The sequence below is a fragment of the Ambystoma mexicanum genome, chromosome 5p (genome assembly GCF_040938575.1).
Source record: "Ambystoma mexicanum isolate Mex_15411 chromosome 5p, UKY_AmexF1_1, whole genome shotgun sequence".
In the NCBI taxonomy this organism is placed as follows: domain Eukaryota; kingdom Metazoa; phylum Chordata; class Amphibia; order Caudata; family Ambystomatidae; genus Ambystoma; species Ambystoma mexicanum.
Window position 1 is genome coordinate 268,880,485 of NC_090930.1, and position 25,890 is coordinate 268,906,374.

The following is a 25,890-nucleotide window of genomic DNA, read 5'->3' on the forward strand; positions in this document are numbered from 1 at the left end:
CAACTCCTGGATTGAACTTGAAGATTGTCCTCACAAGGTTGATGAGACCACCTTTCAAACCCATGCACAAGGCCAGCCTTAAAGCCCTCTCCTATAAGACTGCCTATTTCGTGGCCATCGCCTTGATAAGGAGAGCTGGTGAACTGCCGGCCCTTTCAGTTCAAGACCCATTTGTAACAATACACAAAGACAGGGTGGTCTTGCGCGCACACCCACATTTTGTGCATAAATTAATTTCGAAGTTCTATGTGAACCAATCGATCTAACTTCCCACTTTTTTTCAAAACCCCACTAACCTGGCAGAAAGACGCCTCCATACACTCGACTTGAGAGCAGGAATATACTACCTTGAAAAAACTAAGCCACTGAGAAAAATAAACCAATTCTTTCTCTGTGGCAGGTGGTAGAGAAGGGGGGACCCTGTCTCTAAATCAGCTATTTCCAAATGGATTTTAAATTGCATCACACTGTGTCTCACTTGCCAAGAGAGATCTACCCTTCATGCCTAGAGCTTTTATCTAATTTGGGCACATGGGCTTACCATAGCATTCATTGCAAATGTTCCTCTAGATTCCATTTGCAAAGCAGCAATCTGGAGTTCTGTTCATACCTTCGCCCAACACTACTGCCTAAACACACACCCTAGGTTTGATTCTCAGGTGGGACAAGTGGTGCTAAGACATCTCTTTGCTACTGTGCATTCACGCATCCCACCACCATCTACTGGTACTGCTTGCTAGTCTGTGCACAGCATGTGATTCTAAGCCGATTCCCAAGCATCAGAGGACATGCATTACTCACCGTAATCGTATTAGTGATGATTGTATTGCCTAGATTTACATGCGTCCACCCTTCCTTTCCTTTTGGAGGAGAAGGAACATAGACATCCTACACCTCCTCTCTGTTGTACTCACTCACTAACTTTGTAAGGCCCCCTCACAGCAGAAGAAAAACAACCGGTGGTACCTCGACGTGTGAAGGATTATGGGTACTCTACACGTCACGTTGGGTATAGTGTTAGTCACGCCCATGTCAACGTCCCTTGCAGATCTTCGAAAAAAAGATGCAGTACCCCACAATTACCACTAGATGTTGGTCTGTATGCACAGCATGTGAATCTAAGCAGATACAATCTTCAGAAATAAGATTACAGTGAGTAATGTATGTCATATACACTAGGCACATTGTTATAACTTTCAAGTCGGACAAATACTTTAACGCAACACAATAGAAAAACACTTGCAACCTTCTTTAGATAATAATCTTCAGGGATAGTAACTTTAGAAAAGCTTTTCAAGTAACCAGATCACATAATAAATTAATCTGAAAAACGATATTCAAACCTCTCAAACTTCTTATAACTGTTAGTAACTTTGTTCCAGCCTGTCTTAAAGAGTCTGACACATCCTGATACAAACAGTTGAACTATTCTGAGTTAAGCGTATTTGATTTTTGGTTGTTTACGGAAGCAAGCATCTCTTGTGTTTTAGGGTGGGGAGGCTTTCAGTTGGCATTGTGGTTGTTGTGCGATGAGTCATATAAGTAGTAACTGTAATTTGTTTGACAAACTGACAGTAAAATTTAAGTTTAACCAAAAAAAACTAGCAAATGATTCGGTGTGTTTATCAATTTTCTCTTTCATTATTTCCTTGTAAACCTACTATAATGAATTGCATTTAGTGTTTTGGTTTCTGTAGCTTTTTTGTCAGATCTCTATCCTGTATTCCAGTTTAATTATGTTTTTCTTTTTTCTGTATATTTAGCCAAACATGTGGATTCAAAGCTGCGCGCTGGCAACAAAGAAGCTACTGATGAAGAACTTGAAAAGATGCTGGATAAAATTATGATTATATTTAGGTTCATTTACGGTAAGATATTTAAACACTTTAGAAACAAACCACTACACAGAGTTGGGAGTATTTAATCAGTGGCTACACTAGCCTCAATTTAAGTGTAAAGATTAATGTTTGAATTTGTGCCTCCACCATTAATGCAGATTTGAAAAGTTCCTCTTGTCAGCTAATGTACACCACTGATTGGGTAAGCAACTAGTGACAGCTGTTCAAATTAAATGTTAGCATTTCCTAACAAATCACAGATGGATGTGTGCTTTGTTGTAGATGTGATTCATCAATATAGTAGCTTGCAAAGCCCTTGGTCACAAACCAATAACAAGTGATGTTTGGTAGGAAAAATGTCTCTTTAGTCAACTTTCCAGGCATGTTTTCTATGGAGCCCCAATCTTTTTGCCTTGTTTTTTTAACCGGTAATGACTTGTTGAGAGGGGGGTTTGGGGGAGTAAAGCCTTAAGCTTCATTCTCCCAGCCTTTTTCTCATTTGTTATGGGGAAACTGATTAGTCCTTGCCCCCTCACCTCTGGTCCCCTGTGATGTCCGTGTGCCCACCACTTGCTTCTTTTCTCCCATAATGTCAGTGTGCCCCCCGACACGCCCCCCCCCCCCCCCCCCGGGTCCCCTGTGATGTCTGTGTGCCCTCACACTCACTCTGGTCCCCGGTGATATCCGTGGGCCCCCACGCCCCCCACCCCTGTTGCCCTGTGATGTCTGTGTGCCCCCACCCACCCTCTGGTCCCTCGTGCGTTCTGTGGCCCCCGACCCCCTCTCTGGTCCCCTGTGATGTCCGTGTGCTCCCCACCCTCCCCTCTGGTGCCCTGTGATGTCCATTTGCATCCCACACTCCACCCTGGTCCCCCTGTGATTTCCATGTGCCCCTCGCCCTCTGTTCACCTGTGATGTAGGTCATGCACCCCCTTCCCGCATGCATGTTTACATGCTTTTCCTTGATCTCTTCTATTCCGCTTTCCCCTTCCCCCTTAACCCTCGCTTCCATTGCACCCCCCACATCACATCACCTAACCACTGCATGAGTTGTGTTGATTCACTATGGTTTTCACCATCACAACTGCCTGGATTTTACTTTATGGACACATTGACTCTTGGTGCTTCACCTTCTCAACTCTCATGCTGGACCTCCCTTGCATCTCGTACTCATGGTGGCCCTGAATCATGCTGTTCCCATCGTCATCTTGAATCCTTGCTTACATTTTCTGTTCCCTGCAACATTGTGTTATTACTGACCTCTGCAACTGTATTCACTCTCCCTTCTGCTTCTCTTCTCTTTTTCAGTTTTATTCTCTGTTCTCTCCTCCTCTCACTTCTCCCTCGCTCCTCCCACCTCCCTTTACTTTTTTTATGCACTTACTCTATCAGAATTGTCCTTGGACCTAGTATGATAGCAACAATGTTTTCTGTTCCCCTTCACTTACTTGTACCCCCCCTCCAGCCATGCCTCCCTCCAGCACTATCTGAAATGTCATCAGGCCTAGTATGATAGTTGCTTGTTTTGTTCCTCTCCCTCCTTTCTCCTCCCCCTCTCCCTTACCTCTTGTAAATATTCCCTGTCTGTTCCCATTTCCCTCCCACCTCCTCCCTTATGTGTCTTGGCTCTTGCACTATCTGAAATGTCGCCAGGACGAGTACGATAGTTAATTTCACATTCTTACTATTCTTGGCCTTGTAAGAATGTCATTGCATTTTCCCTTGTTCCCTCCCTTGCCTTGAAGTGCGTTGAAACACACAGGATTGTGTATAGGCACTATATAAACAAACTATCATATCCTTCGGACTATCAGTACTGGGAAACTGGTTCCCTTTTATCTTTTACATTTTTATAACTTTTTAACGTTGCACACAGAATCTTAGAATGTTTTGCAGTGGGGGATACGTTTGTATCACCCACACCTATTACACTTGGGATTTTTGGTTACTTTCACATGTGCCTAAAGACAAGCTGCTAACAGCAATTATGTTTTATAACCTAGAATAGGCAAGTGGTTGAAAGTAAGTAGCAAAAATGGTTCCTATTAAGGAAACATTTGCTACTTATTAGTTTGGTAAAGTAAAATTATACAAGAAATTATGCAGGTTTTTTTTGGAATATAATGTTTATGTTCAACAAATGAAGTAAAAAAATTCAGTAGTCCATTTGTTCATATAGATTTAATCAACGAATTCCCCAACGTGTTTTGAGTTAAAATCTCTTCATCAGGGGCATCTTATCAAAAGATCACTACAAAAAAAATTAACCCGAAATCAGGTTTTTGGAAAAAAATACCTTTGAAACTACAATACAATGGTTAAATCTTCACCATTTAAAGAGTCTAGGAATAATTAGTAATACTAGTACACAATTGGGTTTGATAGATTATGCTAATACTAGTTCGCTGTACCCATTTTGGTAACTACTGGATGACTGTCCAGGGTTCAATGTGGTGTGTCCATAGTCTATGTAGGCAGGACATGAAATCACCAATTTTAAGTACTCTTATCAGAACTAGAAACAGTCTAGACTATCAAGAACAAAAATATTACATTGAAATTTCAGTATTTAAGTGCATAAAATCATATTCGCAAACTCAACTTTCATAAGCTAAAATTCTGTATAATCGGCCTTTCAACAATGCTCAGCCTGCTGCGGCTGTTACACAAATGGGTACTCAGTATGTATATGGATTCATCGTCTGTAAAGAACAAGGGACTACGTGAGAACAAATGGTATGTCTTTCCATCGAAAAAGTTTCTAACAAAACGTTTTCCATCGAAAGTTTTGCAACAAATTTCTTTCCATCGAATGTATATGTGTGTGTGATAAAGGGTTCATTTTGTTTGGGGTGGGTTTTTAAAGGTAACAGGGTGTTTTGGGGGGTCCGGGGGTTGGTGGGTGTGACACCGCCGAAAATAAAAGCTAAAAATGCATTTGATGGCAAAAACGTGATTCACAACTTTTGATGCATTTTCATTTCGTTGTAAAGTTTTTGATGGAAAGACCACGAACCCGAACAAGCATGTAGAATTACTAATAGACCTAATGAGGGTCTTACCAGAATAGGATCTTGCTAATAGGATGATTTAGGATCTAAGCTGATCCGTGCTGTTGAAGAACGAGCGTGCCGCCTCATTGGCCCCTTGGTAAAATGGAATGTTCTCTATGAAAAGGAAACCATGTTCCCTGGTTAGCCGAAAGGGTATAATATGAGAGCAACTGTAAGGTGTCTATTGGTCTAACAAACGGGGCTTACCTGGTGAACTTGGAGCAGGAAGAATACTGCTGCGTATCTAATTGCAAGAAAATATGCACTCCGTCTAATGTTCAGCTTGATGTTCGGACTTTACACTACTCAAAAACTGGATGGATAAAAACTAATTAGCTAATTGCATGAAGCTAGGGAGCTCAGATATTCAGGAAAATAGTAGGTTGCTTACAATAGTGGGTAAATGAGGGAGGTTCTTGTTGGAGCAGTGGTGTGATGCTAACGCATCCTCTCAGAGCTAAATGTACTGTTTGTGTGGTCCGCGGATCACCCAACTCTACAAAGATAAATATGGGGGTACTACTGTGAGCTAAAAGTCAGTGCTGAAGATGATTAAGGGAAGCAAAAAGACGAGTCAACAGACTTAGAATAAAACGCTGGATGGAAAGGTTCCACGAGGAGGAAGACAGCGTAGGTCTGTATACTTTTAATTCAAAATGGCCATTGCTAAGTAGCAGCATGTCATGATGATGTCACTATGTGATTACACGTGTGACGCCATATGTCAACAAAGGAGTTTTCCATATGTCGAGGCTAATGATATCGCCTGTGGAGCGTTTGCACGAGAATCTGGAGGTGAGACCAGGGAGACGCATGCCCGAAACGCCTAGGAGCTGCAGCGGAAGCAGATTGTGGCGGGAGCATTCAAAAGGTCTCTGGTAGCATAGCGGGTCTGCTTACCTCCTGGAGTCGGAGGGTTCCTCCATACAACCGAGGCAGCAGATATCCTGGGAGAGGCACGCTGAGCTGGGAGCAGCGATAGCCACAAAGTGCCTGCCGACATGGAATGCAGAATCTGGAGGCAGCATACCCGTGAGTCGAAAGAGGCTGAAAGACTCTGGGACGCTGTGGGGTGAACCACGTGATTTCTGCCGGTCAGATCCCTCGCGAGTGAGCAGGGGGCCGTTTAGGCATTGTGAATGCTGGTACAGTTTGAAAGAAAGACTTTTGACAGTATGATAACCTGAAAGCTGAGAAAACAGTGTGCTCTAGCAGCTTGAAGCGTCTCAGTTGTTAGATGGAATTCCCAATGAAGATCTCAGACCAAATAACCACACAGCCTCAAAGAATATTGCAAAGTACTACTTTATTCTCAATTTAACAAAGCAGGGTCAACTGGCAGACATTGGACGGATGCTTCCACACTCACTCACACACACTTCATTACACAGAGGTCTTATACCCCAATATTCATCATCTACGACATCTTGCGTGGCAAACCATAAAACTCAGCGGGAGTGATTGGTTAGGGGAGCATGTCTGCTTATAGAATACATAGGGATTAGTACACCATTGGCAGTCTCTTATATGTAAGACACTCGTCAAACTACCTCTAAATACGTATATTACGGTTTATAGCGAACAAAATAGTAGCAGATTTGTCTATGCAACATTGTATAGTTGGTTGTCCCCTAGACCCAATGATTGTTTGGCATAATCACCCAACCTTGGACTTTTGGCTTGGCTAGCAGCACGTAAACGAAACCTAGTTGCTTGAATCACGTCCGATTACTCCCCACTTTCCCAATTAGTCCTTATCAGTCCGGCCATGAGCCAAAGCTTCCCGTCTGTAGTTGACCTTGTAGCCTGCTTTGTTCTGTGACATTCAAGGGAGGGTAAGCACATAACTATCTTCATCCGAGGCGTAATGAATAACCCTCGTTTCTGACTTCTGAGTCATATGAGACCAACCATTTGTCCATTTCAGCCTTTCATTTACTCCTATTAGTTTTAATTATAATGAGTCCTTGCTCTTCTTGACCACTAGAGACTTGTTCACTGTACCTTGTATAGACTGTACACACTTTTAATTGTCCAGTACTTGGCTCTTGCAGGTGTTTTCTTCTTTAATCTAAGAGAAATATGTCTCGGCCATGGCTTATCCGTCTGCCTCCCTTCGTGCTTTGCAGCTATTCCTTAAAAGTAACATCATTGATCCCAAGCCAACATAGATTACTCTTTATTTTGCACACAAAGCTGTTCTTCCAGCATCTCCTGACACTGCAACCCTGATCTGTTTCTAAGGTAGCTGAATTAAATCTTTGCACAAGCCGTGCCACTGTATATATTCCTCTATAGCAAGCTTCTATATATCTCATCTACCTTGTGTTGCTGCTTATTGACCGTATTGGTCAGCAATTTACTTTGTCCTCTTTTGCATTCATGATTACTTTGTTTCGGACATGTTTCTCTCATCACTTCAGTTACATTGTCACTCTTCGGTATTTTCATATAGTTTCAGTATGTCCTTGTATAGCTTCTTTATGACCTCACTCTGCCCATGTCATATTTCACTCACTACTACATGATGTCCAATGGTGCATGCTGACATCCTTCCACACTTTCAGTGCAAGTGTGCATTTGATACGCTTGTCTGAGAGCATATTGTCTCTCGTACACTCGATGCAGTATGGTCATAACACTTGGGATCCCATATAGGTCCCTTCTCCTGCTGTACCAGTATGACAGCGGTGAGGAGGCTTGGAATTAAGGAAAATGCATCCACCTGCTCCTTTACAACTCAATGAAATGACTTTGTGAATACCAAACTGTGAACAAGATGAAATTGGTAAGGCCAAGAAAGGGCCAGAGAAACAGAAGTCTTTAAACTTGTGAAAATGCCCGCGAACAGGGTGCCACTTCACAGCAGGAGAGTAAACTGGGAATTTGAGGATTCTTTATGCAATGTGGCTGAATGGAATGAAATACGTTTTGGATACTGAACTGAAAGAAAGCGAGTGTGCTTGAATACCAATCGGATTGAAAGCAGTTGGTGATATTCCCTGAAACGAACTGTAAACTGAAAAAAAGAAGCATTGGCAAATACCATAAGAATAGAAGGAACTGTGTAAACTGAAAGACTAAGCAGGCAAAAGCTCTGAGAATATTTGAAAATGAGTGAATGGTGACAAAACAAGTATTAAGAAAGCTCCAAGAGGATAAGTCCAAATACCACTGTGTAACTGTGAAGAAGCAAGTAAGGTGTGTTGGTTGCGTGACCTCTAATGGGTGGACCGTGTGGTCCAACAACTGCGCCTAGACCGAGTACACCCACCTAAAAGAAAAGCCACTTAATTTACCCATAGGCTTGTGAGGGCCTGTCAAGGAAAATTTGAGTGATCTGATATTGAAGAACTGAACTCTGATATTGATAAAGGGCAATTACACCAGGAAAGCTGGGAAGCATCCCAAGGACTTCTGGTGTTTTTCAATATTGAGAGACTTGAAAGTGTGGGGGAAGATGCCCCTTGTTTTGACAAAGTGAACTATCCTGAATTTTGCGGAAGGGAAAACCCCTTTTCCAAGAGCTGGAAAAAGCTCTGAACATTTAGTTGAACACTTCTCATTTTGATGCCGACATCCCTACACATTATATACAAGTAGATGTGAGGGCAAGTATAGGTTTTGGACACAGACATTTGCTTTGGCCTTCCTGACAGACTATCGTTGGGTAGGGAAATCCCACCTTAGCATAGGGCAGGTTAGGCATTTTCCCTATCTTCTTTTAAGTTTAATAAGGGTTTGTACTCCAAGCTTTACTCAGTTGTCTGTGTCTACTTCCTGATGCCTTCAAAGGCGCAAATCCTTTGTATTCCGTGGTAAGGCTCCAAACTGTCTGAGAAGGCAGGAACAGAGGGAGGAGTCCAAAACTCTGCAGCCCTTTGTCTTTCACCTTGCCTGCAAGGAACCAAGTCCCAATGGGGGTGGCTGGCTGTTCTGATTGGACAGCTAGACTACCCCTTTCTGTAAACTGCAGGGAGAATTTGCAATAAATACTCCGAACCCGGAAGCTGCTGACAAATTGACGACTGGAGCTGAAGAAAAGACGTCTGTAGCGATTTCCAGCGACCGGAGAACCTGCTGTGTAACCAGTGCCTAATGCAAGCCTAATGCAAGCCTAATGCAACCCTTCCTTACAATCGACTTGGGGGTCCTGAATGCAACAACTCCAACCCAGAAGCTGGTGAGAACCACTTGTAGACCTGCATTTTGAACCATCCCACAACGTGCTGCAACCTTTCTGGGCTGCAAACTGCCAAAACCCTGCGACCTCGAACCCGAGTGTGGTTCTTGGTCTTCTGAAGTCGAAATATGTCAAACTTTAGTGGACTCCTGCTGAATCTCCAGAGACATGATTTGAATCCTTGAAGTCCCCTCGCCAGAGTGCAGGACCTGGAGAGTGAAGAGAATCTGACCAGTGATATTCGTTCTTCATCTGGCTGCTGTAAAAAGGCACCAAAATCAGAGCCTTGATAATCCGTGAATAAACCTTTGCTGGAAGCCTCCTCTGACTGCTGCTGCAAGTTTCCATCCAGTGTCCATTTCTTTCGTGTCCAGACCAAGAATCCAGCGACCGGGTCCTGTGCTGCTGCATCCTGAAGGCATCCAGTCCGAAGCTCCTCTTTTCTCCTAAAGTACTGTGTGGGCTTGGGTAATATGTTAAGTCTGGTGTGCACCCTGAGAGGCTGAGTGGGTGATTCATGTGGTTGGGCGTTTGCCCATACCACTTGCCCAGGCCTAATGCTGGAACGCACATTAGGAGCCTTTTGTGAAGTCCCTAAACCCTTAAAAGAACTCTGAAGTTGCTGCTTCTTTAAGAAGATATCCTCTGGAACTTTGACTTTCCTGCAACTGAACCCTATCCTGACCTGCCTACTGCTGGCACCTAGACCACCAGGGTCCCTCTTCTACATCCGAGAAAACTCATGCCTAGAATAGGAAAGGACTTTATAAGATATGTATTTTTCTTTCAATCCTGAATGAGTGGAGCCTTTTCCACTTATTCATTCTTGTGGGCCTTCTCTTTTTGAACTCTATTCTACCTGAACTATGGAGTCTGTCTGCTTCATAGCTCTTAAAGACATCTAGGGCTGATTCATGGAATTTGTGTGCCGAAAAAAGGGGATTTGTGCACCATTCTGCCTGAAAATCCCCATTTGTTAAACAGGGATTTGCGGGCAGAATGGCGCACAAATCCCTGTTTTTTGGCGCACAAATTCCATGAATCAGCCCCGTCTGTGTTTTTACTACTGCATCACAGAGCTTATGAGCAGTGTTACTGGGGACCCTTAGGGTCCTCTAAGATTCTATTTCTATTAACTATCGTTCTTAAGGATAGAGGGTTCTCCAGCACGGGGTCTGGCATGGTTTCACATGTTCATGAATATTCCCTGTCAGGCCGGGAATCCTCGGTAAAAGAAAAAACATTGCAGTGTGCATCGCAGTGTGTCCCGTGGTATTCGTGGAGGAGGCTGTGCATTTGTCTAAAGAAACGCGAGTATTAGCGGTGGAAATCACTAGTCCTATTTCCATTTTCATCAAAAGGATCTTTCAATCCATAAAAGCACTGCGCTGCGCGGTGTGCATCGCAGTGTGTCCGTTGTCCGGCGTTTGGTGTCTGGACCACTGAATTTACTGTTTTGGTTGGGTAAGATCACAGCATTGCGATAGCCAAAAGAAAACAGTCCGTTCTCCAGCATGGGGTCTGGCATGGATTCACATGCTCATGAATATTCCCCGTCGTCAGGCTGGGAATCCTCGGTAAAGAAAAAACCAGTATCAGTTTCGTTTCTGATCTGTCTTTCGTAGTAATAACCAATCACTGGTCTCTGCGTCATACTGACCACAGCCAATGACTGCCCTCTACCTAAGCACCGCCTCTGGCAGCCATCTTCAGATTTTTACCGCACGTTCATGTGTTGGGATCCTCGTGCTATTGCTCTCGAGCGTTAGTGCTTTTTTTCGCGCTTTTTCACAAAAAACTTTGATTCTTTCGGTCAAAAGAGCCTCAAGCTCCACCGATCCTACATCCGATCAACGGGGACCCGTGTCGGATTCATCTGTGCCCCTCAAGGGTGAAGATTTCGTCGAGCTACGCTTCGGAGGACTCCAGAAACTTCTCAGGCCCGGTCTCGGAGATGGCCCAGGAGAAGGGAAGCTCGACGCCCGGAAAGCTGTTCAGGGTCTGCCCTGGATGCCAGCTGCAGAACGTCTTCAAGGAGGACGAACACTCTTTCTGCCTTTACTGCCTTCATGAGGACAAGACGCACGTGGAGAAGGACTGTGCGTTTTGCGGCAACATGTCGGAACGGACCATGAAGGACCGCCATCAACGTCTCGCCAACTGGCTGGAGGGTAAGAGCCCGTCTGGCGAGAAGAAGAAGAAATCCGAGACCTGTGAGGGCGCCCCGGCGACGGGGGCCCAACATAAGGCCAAGCACCGCGAGTCCGCTGGCACCGGGAGCGCCGAACGGTCGGGCTCTACGGGCGCCAGGCAGGGCGCACCCTCCCCGGCACCATCAACCACGAGCCAACGCTCTGGGTCGGGTAAGAGGAAGGCCGAGCACCCGGCGAAGCTCCTGGAGAGGCCCCGGTCGAGCTCTAAGGCAGAGGAGGAGTGTGGCAGTGCCCCCTCCCTCAAGGATAAGGCGGTGAGCGCACCTAAGGTGGTGAAGGCCTTGATCCATCCGACCAAGCCCTCTATCGAAACGGTCGCGGCGGCCCTGGCTCAGCCTGTGGTGGCTACACCAGTGGTGGCGACCTCAGGGCCCAGAATCTCCCTGCCTCCTCGGAGGGAGTCTTCCTTTGTGCCTATCGATAGGACCCCCGTGAAACCCTCCGTGGGGAAGAAGGGGGGGCAGGGCGTCATCGTAGATTCGGCATCAACCTCAGAAGAGGAGCTGATCGAGGTCTTAAGCCACGGCCTAGGCGTGGAAGAAGGCCAGCCCGTCGGAATGGACCCCGACGCAGGTGACGACGACGACATCGTCGAGGATACCGACGGGGCCCCTGCTCGCCCGTCGGATTCCCCTCTGCCAGTGCCGCAAGACAACTCGGCGGCCATTTTGTTGGCCATACAGTCCTTATGCTCCGAGATAAGGACGAGGCTACCGTTACCGACGGAGGAACCTCTCCCGTCGGGGGATCCAGAACCGGGACCTTCTGGTGTTCCCCCTACCAAGAAAAGAAGGATCCATCCACCACCTCCTTTTCAACCGTCGCGCCCCGTCCAGCCCTCCTCCCCGTCCACCCGAGGGGATGATACGGGGACTGACACGGCAGCGACGGGTACGGACGACGAGGCATACGACGAGGATTTTCCGTCGTCGCCTCCCACCAGGGCTTCTCCGCCCGACGAGATCGGATCTTTCCACTCCATGATCTCCAGGGCTTCCGAGCTTTTCCAACTCTGCCCTGAGGAGAAGAAAAAGGAAGGCTTCCTTTATCAGCGGCGCGAGGCCAAGAGGAAGACGGTCCTCGCAGTGCCTCTGTTGGACGACATTTGGGATGAGGGCCTTTCCCTCCTCAAGAACCCTTCCACGACGCCAGCTAGAAGAGACCGGTACGAGAAAAAGTACCGGGTCCCGGACACGGCCCCCCTATGCCTCCGGGCGCAGCCTACCCCGGACTCCGTCGTCTCCGCGGCAGCCAGGAAGAAAGCGGGGGGGGGTGCGGCCTCCACATCGACTTCCCCGCCGGACGGCGAGGGAAAGAAATTGGATGCTATGGGACGTAGAGTCATCTCGTCGGCAGCGACGACGATTAAAGCGGCCAACGCCTTGGCTATCGTGGCCCGCTACGACAGGGAGCTCTGGTACAAGATAGCTCCCCTGCTGGATTTTCTGCCGGACGACAAGAGGGCGGAGGCCCTTGAGATCCTGCAGGAAGGTGAGGTGGCGACGGACATCGCCGACACTGGGTTCCGCCAGCTGGGCAACGGCGTTTGCCTTCGACGTCGTGGATGGCTCAAAGCTACGGACTTTCGGCAGGACGTCCAGACCAGAGTCCTGGACATGCCCTTCGACGGGAACAACCTGTTTGGGAAGACAGTGGACGATTCCCTTCAGGCCATCAAGGCGGATACTGAGACGGCCAGGGCCCTTGGAGTCCTGCAGCAACGACGAACGCCCTTTCGGAGCGGCGGAGGCAAGGGCGCCTCCAAAGGTTCCGGCGGCGGTTTCGCTTCCTACCGTCAAGCGGCCCGCTCGTCGTCGCAAGAGGCCTACAGAGGACGAGGCAAGTCTAGCGGACCCCGCCGTCGTCGCCAAGGAGGTCAAGGCGGCAAGGCCGCGTCCAAGCAGGATTGAACCGGCCGTGGGGTCGGGCCCCCACCGGAGCACCCCGGTGGGAGGCCGGCTGGCGGGCTTCGTCAGCGTGTGGGAGTCCATCTCCACCGACCGTTGGGTGCTGGACGCCCTGGCCCGGGGCCACGCGCTCGAGTTTCAAAGAAGGTGCCCGCGCGTCCCCCCCGTGGCCAGGAAAGAACTTCACGTCCCTCAACTTCTCCTGGAGGTAAAGGCGATGCTCAGAAAGGGCGCCATCGAACTCGTCCCAAAGAGGCTTCGGGGCTCCGGAGTCTACTCGCGATACTTCCTCGTGAAGAAGAAGACGGGAGGATGGCGCCCCATCCTAGACCTGCGACGTCTGAACAAGTTCATCAAGGCGCAGAAGTTCCGGATGGTCACCCTCCAGCACGTCCTGGGTCAGCTGGAGGAAGGAGACTTCCTATCGTCGTTGGATTTGGAGGATGCCTACTTCCACATTCCCATCCTAAAGGGGCACCGAAAATTCCTCAGATTCGTGGTCCAAGGGCGTCATTACCAGTTCAAAGCCCTTCCCTTCGGACTACGGTCGGCACCCAGGGTATTCACCAAGTGCCTCGCACCGGTGGCGGCGCAGCTGCGCCGCGAGGGGATTCACGTCTACCCCTACCTGGACGACTGGCTCATCCGCGCCAAGACGAGGGAGCTCGCCGTGGTCCACACGGCAAGGACCGTCCAACTCCTCACGGACCTGGGATTCTCTGTGAACTACGCCAAATCCCACCTGGTGCCCGCGCAAGTCGCACTGTTTCTGGGAGCGAGGCTCGACACAGTGTCCCTTCTGGCCTCCCCGTCGGAGGAGAGGACCAGGACCATCTTGGGCAAGGTGCAACGGATGTTGGTGGCCGACGCGGCCAAGGTGAGGTCCATCAAGTCCCTCCTCGGGATGATGTCTTCCTGCATCTACCTCATTCCCATGTGCAGGCTCCGGATGCGCCCGTTGCAAGAATTCCTGGATGCGCGCTGGATCCAGACGACGGGCAGCTTCGAGGAAAGGATCAAGCTCGACGAGAGTTTCCGACGAGCGATACGGTGGTGGGGCACCCGCGCGCATCTGACGGCGGGCATGGACTTCCAGACCCCAGCCCACCAGGAGACTGTGACCACGGATGCCTCCCTGGAAGGGTGGGGAGCGCACACCGAAAATCTGCACGCAAGAGGACTCTGGCTCCCGACGGAGAAGTCCCTGCATATCAACGTCCTGGAGCTCCGTGCAGTGTTTTGGGCCCTCAGGTCCTTCCTTCCGTCCCTCAAGGGCAAGGTGGTGAGGATCTTCACCGACAACACCACCACCATGTTTTACATCAGGAAACAGGGCGGAACCAGGTCCCCAGCGATGTCCAAGGAGGCGCAGGACCTGTGGCATTGGGCCGTCGCCCAAGGGATTTTTCTGGTGCCGTTTCATCTGGCAGGGATAAAAAACACCATCGCCGACTCACTCAGCAGGGAGCTGCGCTCGTGCCACGAGTGGGAACTACGGCAGGATCTGGTGGATCGCCTCTTCCGACGGTGGGGCACACCCCAGATCGACCTGTTCGCGACGGCGACGAACACCAAGTGCCGGAGGTTCGCCAGCAGGTTTCCCCAGACGAGGAGCATGGGCGATGCTTTCTCGTTCCCCTGGGAGGGCCTGTTCCTCTACGCGTTCCCTCCCTTGCCTCTGCTAATCCGGCTCGTCAACCAGCTCAAGAGGTCACGGTGCAGGATGATCCTCGTCGCACCTGCGTGGCCGAGGCAGATATGGTTCCCGGACCTTCTGGACTTGTCAGCGTCCCCGCCGATCAAGCTGCCGGCGGACGCGGATCTACTCTCCAGGGAAGGAGGCGCCATCCTCCACCACGACCCGAAGTCGCTGAACTTGCAGGCCTGGCTCCTGCAGCGCTAGAGTTTGGAGGATACGACATACCGGCCGATTGCAGAGAGGTTCTTGCAAAGGCCAGGGCGTCCTCGACTCTTAAATGCTACGGACACAAATGGAAGAGGTTCTCTGTCTGGTGCCACGCACAGAAGATTAACCCTCTACGGATTACGGCTCCCCAAGTACTGCCGTACCTGCTGACGCTGGCCAAAGCTGGTCTGGCACACGCGTCCATCAAGATCCATCTTGCTGCGATCTCCCGGTACACCAGAACCACGGGGCGGACGTCCTTGTGGTCTCATCGTCTGGTGAAGGAGTTCATGAAGGGACTGTTCAGATCGTTCCCGCCGGTGAAGGCTCCGGCCCCGGCGTGGGAGCTCAACGTGGTGCTGACCAAGCTCATGGGACCTCCGTTCGAGCCTCTGCACTCGACCCCGTTGAAGTTTCTACCGTGGAAAACAGCTTTTCTTGTGGCCATCACCTCCGCACGACGAGTGGGAGAGATCCAGGCCCTTTCCTGCAAGGCCCCGTACTTGACTTTCCACGACACGAGGGTAGTGTTCAGGACGCACCCCTCCTTCATGCCCAAGGTGCCGTCGGACTTCCATCTCAACGAACCCTTTGTGTTGCCTGTGTTCTTCCCGTCGCCTTCGTCGCCGGCTGAGAGGACTTTGCACTCGCTGGATGTGGCTAGAGCGCTGAAGTTCTACGTAGACCGCACGAAGTGTTTTCGGAAGACGTCACAACTCTTTGTGAACTTTGGACCTGTCAATCAGGGGAAGGCTCTCTCGAAGGCTTCCATTTCCAGATGGCTCTCCGGCTGTATCATGTACTGTCACCGGTTGGCAAACCGACCGCTGCCTGGCCGTCCGAGAGCCCATTCCACCAGAGCGATCGCAGCTACCACGGCGTTCCTATCTGGTGTGCCCCTGCTGGACATATGCAGGGCTGCTACGTGGAGGTCGACGCACACCTTCACGAAATTCTACTGCGTCGACCGGGATTCCAGGGAGGAGTCCAGGGTCGGCCAAGCAGTGCTGCGCAACCTGTTCGCCTGAGGTGAGCCTGGTGAGGAGGTAAGATGCTTAATGTTGAGTTGATGTGATGCTTAATGTTGAGCCTTTGCCACCTCCCGTGGTTGTGCAGGTGTGTACTGCTATGTATTCTTTATTCATGAGCATGTGAATCCATGCCAGACCCCATGCTGGAGAAGGAACAAGTTACTTACCTGTAACTGTTGTTCTCCAGCATGGGTCTGGCATGGATTCACATGCGAACCCTCCCGCCTACCCCTCTGCGGCTCTTCACTTGGTCATACTGCCACTTCACGTGCTTCCAAATCTGAAGATGGCTGCCAGAGGCGGTGCTTAGGTAGAGGGCAGTCATTGGCTGTGGTCAGTATGACGCAGAGACCAGTGATTGGTTATTACTACGAAAGACAGATCAGAAACGAAACTGATACTGGTTTTTTCTTTACCGAGGATTCCCAGCCTGACGACGGGGAATATTCATGAGCATGTGAATCCATGCCAGACCCATGCTGGAGAACAACAGTTACAGGTAAGTAACTTGTTCCTTATTTCTGAGCGTTTTGCCCCAGACTGATTAATAGCTCCACTATTCGTTGTTTATGAAGCGTTTCCCAACTGCGGAGTAACGGGCCGTCGGTAATTGTTAATGACTAACTGATCTTGTTTGGAAAGACCAGCTATGAAAATCTATGCTGCTCTGCTTTGTTGATTTCTGTTGTTGGTTTGGCTCTTTGGGTGACATGAGTGACTCTCTATAACGGTGAAGACACAAGCAAAAGTTCCTTGCAGTGAACAACATAGTTTGTAATCAGGAATTCTGGCTTGTTTGTCGCTTGCGACGAGCGGTGAAACAAACTTTAACTCTTTGGAACATTTGTCAAGAAATCAACTACCTCGATGCCTGCGGGGCGTTAGCCCTTTGAGCGGCGGTTGCTCGTAAGAAACAAAGTGTGTAACTCAAAGCTCGGTAACTGCGTAGCGTATGCTCTTTGAGCCGTGTGTTATTTGTAAAGCTGAAACAATACAACCAGCTCGGTGACTGCGGGGCGGATGCCCTTTGAGACGAGTGCTTTCACCTGATGATTTATCCAATGCTGTTGTGTGACAACTAAAACAACTGTTCACACTGGTTGAGTGAATTGTATATGCTTGAGTGAATTGTATATGCTGTAAGGTTGGTTAACATCCATAGTCTTGTGAAATTAAGAGTTATTTATCTGGTTTCTGTGACACACGTAGTTTTGCATAGATAACTACTTAGAAATGTGTAAACTTTACAGCACACTTCAAACTTATGTCTTGCGCTCCACTCTCTTTAACCACTGGTATGCCAGAAGTGCGCAAGATAAGTACCACTTCATTGGTATTGAAATCGACTCCTTTGAAATAGTCTGCCAATAATATGCAAAAACGCAAGGTGTTGGGTCAACTGAGCTCGGCTCATGGAAAAAAGATGTGTGCTGGGGATATAGGAGACTTTTGCCTTCCTTGTGTGTCGGCAGTAGGCTTCATTAAGTAATCTTAATGACGGACACGTTGATCAGCTGAATGGTACACCTAATCATAATCAAGGGGTCTCTGAAATAAAAGGTGCAGAAACAGTCACTGACACGCTAATATTGGCAATTGTCGCTGACCCTGTATTTACACATGAAAATAAAGAAGTGATGTCGTTGGTGATAAGGCTGTTAATAGTCATGATACTGCTCTTCCTGACTTGAGTGATAGTATATCTATCAATGAACAAGACCCAACGTTAAATCATGATAGATGTGTAGGCAACATTTCACTAATTGCCTCTTCTTCCCTGATTGAATCTGTGAACAACAGCTTATATCATTCACCAAGTCTGTTTAACAATTCCAAGACAACAACTCCTAGAAGTGCTGCATCTGACCACACTCTCCCAGTTACACCAATTAATGCGATACCGGCGATGCCGAATAGTTCCCACTCCCTTCTACTAGAAATAACACTGAACTCTATACACATGACCATTGTCTCCTTACAAAATTATTTGAAACGTTGGATGCGAAAATTACTCGGCAGACGATTCAAATAAGTCGTATTGAACAATGGATTTACAATAACTCAGTGAAAGAGACTGTGGCCCTTGCCTCTCCCCCGTTAGCATCACTATTGGAAAAGTGTAAGGATTGTGTTCTCTGCAAAACACATGAGGTTCAACAGGAAGAATTGACAACTAGGTTACCAGTGGTGGAAGGCATAATCACAATAGTGGATGAAAACTTGATGGGTCATTTAGACTCATAACATGTTGTTGAAACAGTTAATCCAATTGAGACTATATGCCATATCACCTCTGGCCAATAATTACAACTTGTTTAATAAAAACCCAAAGAGAAAGAAAGGTGAAAATCCAAATGTGAGAAAGAAACAAAGAATCAGAAGTGTGCGACACGCCGCTCACGATCAAATGTTAAACAATTTATTAGGCAAATGACTGGTAACAACATGACTCTGAAGACAACCAAAGCTTTGCTCTCTACACACAAAGCCATGTTTAGTACGCTTAGGGACACAACTGATGACCAAGTACTTGAAGTAAGAGATTATTCACGACTTAATGATCTAATTACTGTTTTGAGTGCCTCTCAAGACAAACCTGTGGAATTAAATATGAGTGATTTAGAAATAGTAATCCCTGCACTGAATAGAAGTTATTCTAAAACGGTGAGTGCTGTAGTGACTACAAGGGGTCCTGAAATGGTTACCCCTGGTGAATCTATTATCTCCACTCAGAAAGATGACCTGTCAATGGCACAATAAAAACAAATGTCAAGTCATGAATTAATTCTCGCTGATCTAAGAATATAAATTGAGAATTCAATCCAAAAATGTCTAAAACTTCACCAAAGAAATTATGGTCCAAGCATAATTATGCAAATGACATCTGATTTAACAAGGGTTAACATCGATCCCAAAAAAACAGCGTCAGAGGAGTTAAACAAACTGATGATGCGACTGTGGCCTTAGGCCCGCGAGTAAAGGAGATTGAAGATATCACTAGGAAAGTGTCCCCTGCCCAAAGCCTATCTAATAACGACAAAAGTAGACCTATGCAAGATTCTGAAGGCCATATGAATGAAGTATATAACATGAGAGGTCATTGTTAACAAAACTAAGAGTCACTTAGTTGACAATAAGAGAGATTATCTAGTAAATCAAGAAGACAGAGGGAAATATAGTGATTGCATTGCAAAGTCTCTTACTTCCTTGAATACCAGACACCTGTACTTGCAAGGTCAAATCGAACATTTAAATCTGTTGAACAAATCAGCCCAAGTGAATTACAAGATCAAAAAGCGAATGGTTGAACAGTATATTAGTTCAACAAGACTGGAGTCACAGAATGAAGTGCTCGACAAACCAGTAAATTACCCAGTTGCCGAGCATTGGGAGAAATGTAATACTCCAGTGGGTGCTAAAAGTAACACTAACAACATCAATGTAGACTCCTTTAGGAAAACAAAGCTGCATGAGAGAGGGAACCAGTTTATTGAAACCCCAAATGTATCCTTAAATGCAATTAAATATCATTGTTTAATACTGAAGTGTCGCGCTGCACCCTATCAAATGTTTGACTTGAATAGAACAAGTGGTGTTGGCGATTCTGGATGATATACCAAGCTTGCAAGACATAACCTCGAGTGACATTTCCCAAGTTGAATTTCTTAATGACAGACCTCACTGTGGTTCGACTATGGCTAACCTCTAATGTGGTCAGGAACATATTATGACAAACTCGGATGGATCTATTTTCGCTTGGTTTTGTCCTTGCTCAAGATCCCTCCTCCTTTCACCTTGTAGATGGTCAACAACTTAGACACAATAATAATTCCAATAAGACAACAGATTCAAAATACAAGTGGGTAGCAGCACAAAAAACTGATGGAAATAATTGGAACAAGGGAACATCACGGTCATAACCATTGAAGAGTAGGACACAAATATCTCTGTGCTCAGCTGGAACACATGTGGTTTCTCATCTGTTGAATGCCACTGCTGACATTTCGAATTCATTTGACATTGTGATGCTTCAGGAAACTTGTCTGACTAGTAAACCGGTGTGGGATAAAAATTCTATTTCACTACACCCAGCCAAGGTTGCTTCTCGAGGCAGACCAACATCAGGCTTAATAGTTGCCATTAGAAATAATATTAATATGCGAATAGTTGGTTGCGAAACTCCAAATTTATATACCCAAATGGTGTAAATTGCCCATTTGCAGGGAATATTGGTGGTTATTAATCTATACCACAACCCAATGGGCATTTCTGATAGAAAGTTTAGTGAAGACTTGGCAAATCTTCTGGATACATTGTCCCTTTCCTCTGACATTACTAATGTAATCCTGGCGGGTGATTTAAATTTACACCCGCTATTGAATTCGAAATCTTCGTCACAGCAAGCCTGTCTCAAATGGCTATCACCTATGGATGAGAGAAGCCTACTCATGTGTAATGGGTCCATTGTAGGGGACATTCCACTGCAACAGACGTGGCAGCATGGGCAAAATCATTCTTTGATGGATTGTTTTTGTTGACACTTACATTTCAGTGTGCTATTGAATTGTTTGTTAAATGCACACAGTGATCACGACGCCTTGGTGCTTCGCCTAGGCTATAGTTCAGAGGAGTTGTCCAATGGAAACTATACTTTACTTAAGTAGTGACAGTGAATAATGCACGATCGAGATTTCATTGGACTAGACAGTCACTAATGGCATGCAACAATAATATTGTGAAAAAGGCAAGAAGGCACTAAGGCAAGATGAGCTGTACACTGCGCATCTGCACTTGTATCAAATGCAGATAGTGAACAACAAAAGTATTATGTTTAAACCAAGACATGTGTTTGACGAACAGGTACAAGCCAGAAAAGTGATTCTTCGTAAAGAAATAAGAGGCATCTTGATGATATCAGACGCGAGCAAAGGCAGATGTCTTAAGAGTGCAAAATGCAAATTCACAAACTGGCTAAGGTCATATCGAGCACAATTGTTCCAGACTGATGGCGAAGCCGTAATAAGAACAATGGTAACAAAAAATTCTGGTCACTACTTAACAATGCTTCTCATAATAACCAAAGAGCTGTGCAAGTCAATGGTGTTAGTAAAGCTGAATGGGTTACATTTTACGCAACTTTGTATACTGAACCTTCTACAAGTCGGACTAAACCGGATATCGGTTCATCTTGCTGTCATGGGTTGCGAGTGTTAGAAGACGACGTACTATACTATATCAATAAAGCTAGTTTCTAGAGGGCCCCGGGTCCTGACTGCCTGAATAATTGCATGTTTAAAGAGCAGCCAGACATATGGGCCAAAATTCTGTGTAACATATTCAATCAGGTTATATTAACATCAAGAATCCCTGAGGCCTGGAGACGGTCTATCATAGTACCAATCTTTAAGAAGGGTGATCGATCATGTCCTACCAACTATGGACCGATCGCCTTTCTGGATGCTCCTGGGAAACATATTTTTCAAGATTTTATTCACTGGACAACTAATGAATCTCGTGTAGATTCCCATCAAACAGGTTTTGTTCAGGGATTGGGCCCCACTGTAAACTTACCCACTCTTAACTCTATACTGACTCATCACGCTGAAAAACAGCCAATTTGGTGTTCGTCGACCTGAAGGCTGCTTTTGATTCCATGTCGAGAGATTTATTGATAGAGAAACTAGTACATCAAGGTTGCCCAGTTTATTTAATCTCTTTGATAAATGACATTCATACAGACAATTCCATTCAAGTAAGACCTTCTTTAAATGGGAAACTAACAGACCCAATAAACACTTAGAGGTCTTTGTCAGGGGTGTACACTTGCCTCAATTTTGTTTAATAATTTTTATATCAGATGTAGGCAGATCTTTCAAGGACATCATAACTGACTCCCCAAAGCTAGCGAACAGGGTGATTAGTTACTTGCTTTAGGCAGATGATTTAATCATTATGTCAAAAACACAGCCTGGCCTGCAGAGAATGCTAGACGCCATATCAATTTATGTTCACGAGAACCATCTAAACGTACATTTGGAGAAAAGCAATGCAGTGCAATGGAAAAAGACAGTGGTGCTACCAAACATAATTGGTTTCTAGATGGGCAGGCACTTGAACTTGTCTCACTACACGTACTTGGGTGTACGCATAGCTAGCGTGAGTGATCAGAGACAATATTTTGATATCTTGGAAACCAAATTAAGAACAGGGATTTCCCAAACTATGATCATCCAGAGTAAATATGGGGAATTTACACTTATGCCAGCAATAGCATATTACAAGCAAAAACGTACTCCTACAATATTGTATGCTTCTGAGACAAAATCAATCCTAGGTGAAAAAATCTGGACTGCCCTAGAAGGGAAATAAGTGTTGGCGACAAATTCTGCACCTCCCGAACTGTGTACCTTCTGTATGGGTTCCGAAACAAATTTGGTTTCACTTCACTCTATACCAGATACTTATGGCAAATTATTGCCTTGTTTAGGAAATGTCTTCTCGTAGTCCAGTCATCATTGGTAATTGGTATACTATCTGAGTATATATTCTGATCACATCAAAAGATAAATGTATAGCAAGTTGGCGTAAACTGGTTATTCACACATTAGCTATTATTGAAGTATCCTTGCTAACGCAAATTCAAAATCCTATGCGGGGGAAAACCAGACTATTTCAATGGGACTGGTGTCAAACTATACGCAGATGCAATTCATATCAAGACTTTCATAATAATGATTTCCAACTCAAAAAGTACGGGATCCCAGAAAGGTATTAAATTAAATCCCCATCTGTAAATCATCGAATAGACTTTATGCGCCTTAGATTTAATCTGTGGCCGACAAAAGATGGTTTGGTGAAAAGGAAAGTAATTGTACAAACTGAAAATGTATGCAGATTCTGCCATTCTGTAACTCAAAAAGAGACCTTAAGACAAATACTAGTTGAGTGTCTCAGTTTGAGTGATTTGAGACTTTAAGCAGTCTCTGAAAGAATACAGAAATGTTGACTCTGACTTCTTATGGTTGTTGATACACAGTGGGTTTCTCTGATGCGTTACAATTGGGGCACTCAGTCTTCTGTATGCTGTGGAAATCAATGTACATGAGAGTGGGACGTAATTGATATTCATAGAAGCTAAAGTGCCTCAGTCCATCTTGTCACGGATAACTCAAGTTGAGTCATGTGTTTTCTTTTTAAAATATAGTGTACCAGGTCTATGGGAAAGTCCATTTTTGGATGCTAAGTTTAAGTTGAGCATTAAGTTTTGTATACAACTGGAAATTTAGGATGTATTTATTATATTGGTTTTGTCATCCCTTTTTTAGTGCTTTTAAAAGAAAGTTTCTTTTTAATGGTTTCGTAATTGTTTAATATTTGTGTAATAATGTTTTGTTTGTTTTTATATTAAAATAGTGTAAAGTTGAAATTTCAACTAAAAACAATAAAAAAAGAAGTTTCACTTTCACTGTCTTTCTCCTAGAAACCAATCACTGAGCTCTGGGTCATTTATTTTTAAAGGTTTTTATTGGCATTTTGTATAGAGTAAAGGCAGTTAAGCGCGAATGCATCCTAGCATCCGGAATGTTACAGGATTTATCCAATAAACATTGCAAAACAATAACAGTGAACAAACGAACATTAACTTGACCGTCCCATCCCCCACCACCATATAGTTACTTGTTAGCCCCGCTCCGGGCCGCGATCCAGGCACCGCTTGGCTGTCTCAAAGAGTCGCAGTGCCGGGGTGAGCCTGGGTGTAGTTCACCGGTTTTTTCCCATGGCAACTGTCTATGACAATGGATCTGCTCAGGGGGGCTTGAAGTCCGTCGAGAAGATCATGTCTCTTAGGAGGGCCTTCCAGGATTCCAGTGCTGCACTCACTTCCTCGCCTCCCCGATTAATCCCTTCTTCCCAGGCCCTGGTTTCAGCGCTGGTCCATCTCTCCATTTCCCTGATCCAGGGTTCAAATCTGGGGCCTCCGGGAGATTTCCAAGCCATTGCTATCGTCCTCTTCGTGAGAATGCAGGCCATGTCCATTAATTTCACTATATGCTTAATTTTGCTCAGTCTGGGATACGTGCCCAGGAGACATTCCTTGGGTGTCCACTCGTATCTCTCCACTCCGGCCCCCCTGCAAGTCCTCTCGACGGCGAACCAAAGTTTCTTAGTTCTGGGGCAGGTCCAGAACATGTGGATTAGGTCTGCAGGCTCGCTGGTGCACCAGGGGCACACTGGTGAGGCTTTATCGCTGAATGTGGACACCCTATGTGGGGTCATGTAGGTCCTGTAGAGGACATTCAGCTGGATAAGCCTGAACCTGGCATTGCGGGATACTTCCTTCGGGTACATCAGGGCCCTGCCCCACTCGTTCTCTGTGATGTCGGTCTCCAGATCTGCCTCCCACCTTTCTTTCAGGTGCTCACTCCTCGGGTTGCGTCTGTCATTTAGCTGGGCATATAGCCTCGACGTGGGTTTCCAGCCATCGCTCAGGTTGTGCATCTCCTGCACCAGGGGGTGTGTTTCTGGTTCCTCGGGCCATGTGCTCCAGGTCTTCTTGGCAGCGTGTTTCACCCTCTGATACCATAAAAATTGGCCGGCGGCAAGCCCTTCTTCCACCTGCAGTGAGTCGAAGTCCCGGAATATTCCGTCCGCAAACATGTCCCCCCACGTGTAGAGGCCAGAGTTCTCCCATTTCCTCATTGCCGGTAGGTTGGTAGGTGACTTGCAAACACCGGCGAGCAGGGGGATTTCGGGCATGTATGGTGGGCTCGAGCCAAGCGATGAGCGGACTTTGTTCCAGACTTGTCTCCCCAGCTTGACCAGCATGGGGGGGTCGGAGGGCCCCACCTGTGAGTTCCATATTACTTCTTTGGGGTACATTGGTGCTATCAGTTGGCGAAGGAGGCCTGTCTCGGCTGTTGGTTCATCGGACAACCACTTGACAACGTGTGTCAGTTGTGCTGCGAGGTAGTATTTCTGGAAATCGGGGAGTTGGATTCCACCCTCCCTGTGTGGAAGTGTGAGGGTGTTCAGCGAAAGTCTGTGTCTGGCCGGGCCCCAGAGGAAATCTCTGAGTAGGGATTCCAATTTCCTGAAGAAGGGGGGAGGAATGTAGTACGTTATGTTGGTGAAATAGTACAGGAATCTCGGTAGTATTATCATTTTAGTGATAGCCGCTCTGCCCATCACAGAGAGTGGGAGTCTGGACCAGAATTTGGCGGATTTGCGCACCCCTCGCATTGCTGCCTCCGTGTTGTTTTCGTGTGTGGAAGCAGGCGTGTGCGTAATGGTGAGTCCCAGGTAGCGAAACGCTTCTGTCCGCCACTGGATCCCAATCTCAGGTAGTTCTTCCGTTCCCCTCCCCAGGAGCCCGGCCAAAGGAAAGGAGCATGACTTCTGCCTGCTAAACTTGATCCCGGAGTATTTCGCAAAGTTGTCTAGAATGTCTAATGCTAGTGGTGCATTCATTCGGGGGTTACTCAGGTACAAAAGGACATCGTCTGCGTACAGCGAGATGATGTTATCCGTCTCGCCTATCCTGATCCCTGCATCAAAGAGCTGCTTCCTGAAATAGATCGCTACAGGCTCTAGGCCGAGGACGTACAGCATTGGCGATAGTGGGCATCCTTGCCTCGTTCCTCTTTGAATGTCCCAGGATTTTGACACCGTGCCCCCTGTCTTTACCCTCGCCACTGGGGTGTTGTAGAGTACTCTGACCCACCGGATGAAATGCTCACCGAGCCCGAACTCCCTCAGAGT

At 46.7% G+C, this 25,890-nt stretch overlaps 1 protein-coding gene across 1 annotated transcript in view; it reads left to right on the forward strand.

Moving 5' to 3' along the window:
- CUL4B (cullin 4B) overlaps nucleotides 1–25,890 on the forward strand; it is a 1,392,627-nt gene that overhangs the window by 550,344 nt on the left and 816,393 nt on the right. The window contains exon 13 of the mRNA XM_069612678.1: nucleotides 1,764–1,868. Coding sequence (XP_069468779.1) covers nucleotides 1,764–1,868 — 105 coding nt within the window. The remainder of the gene's footprint in view (nucleotides 1–1,763; nucleotides 1,869–25,890) is intronic.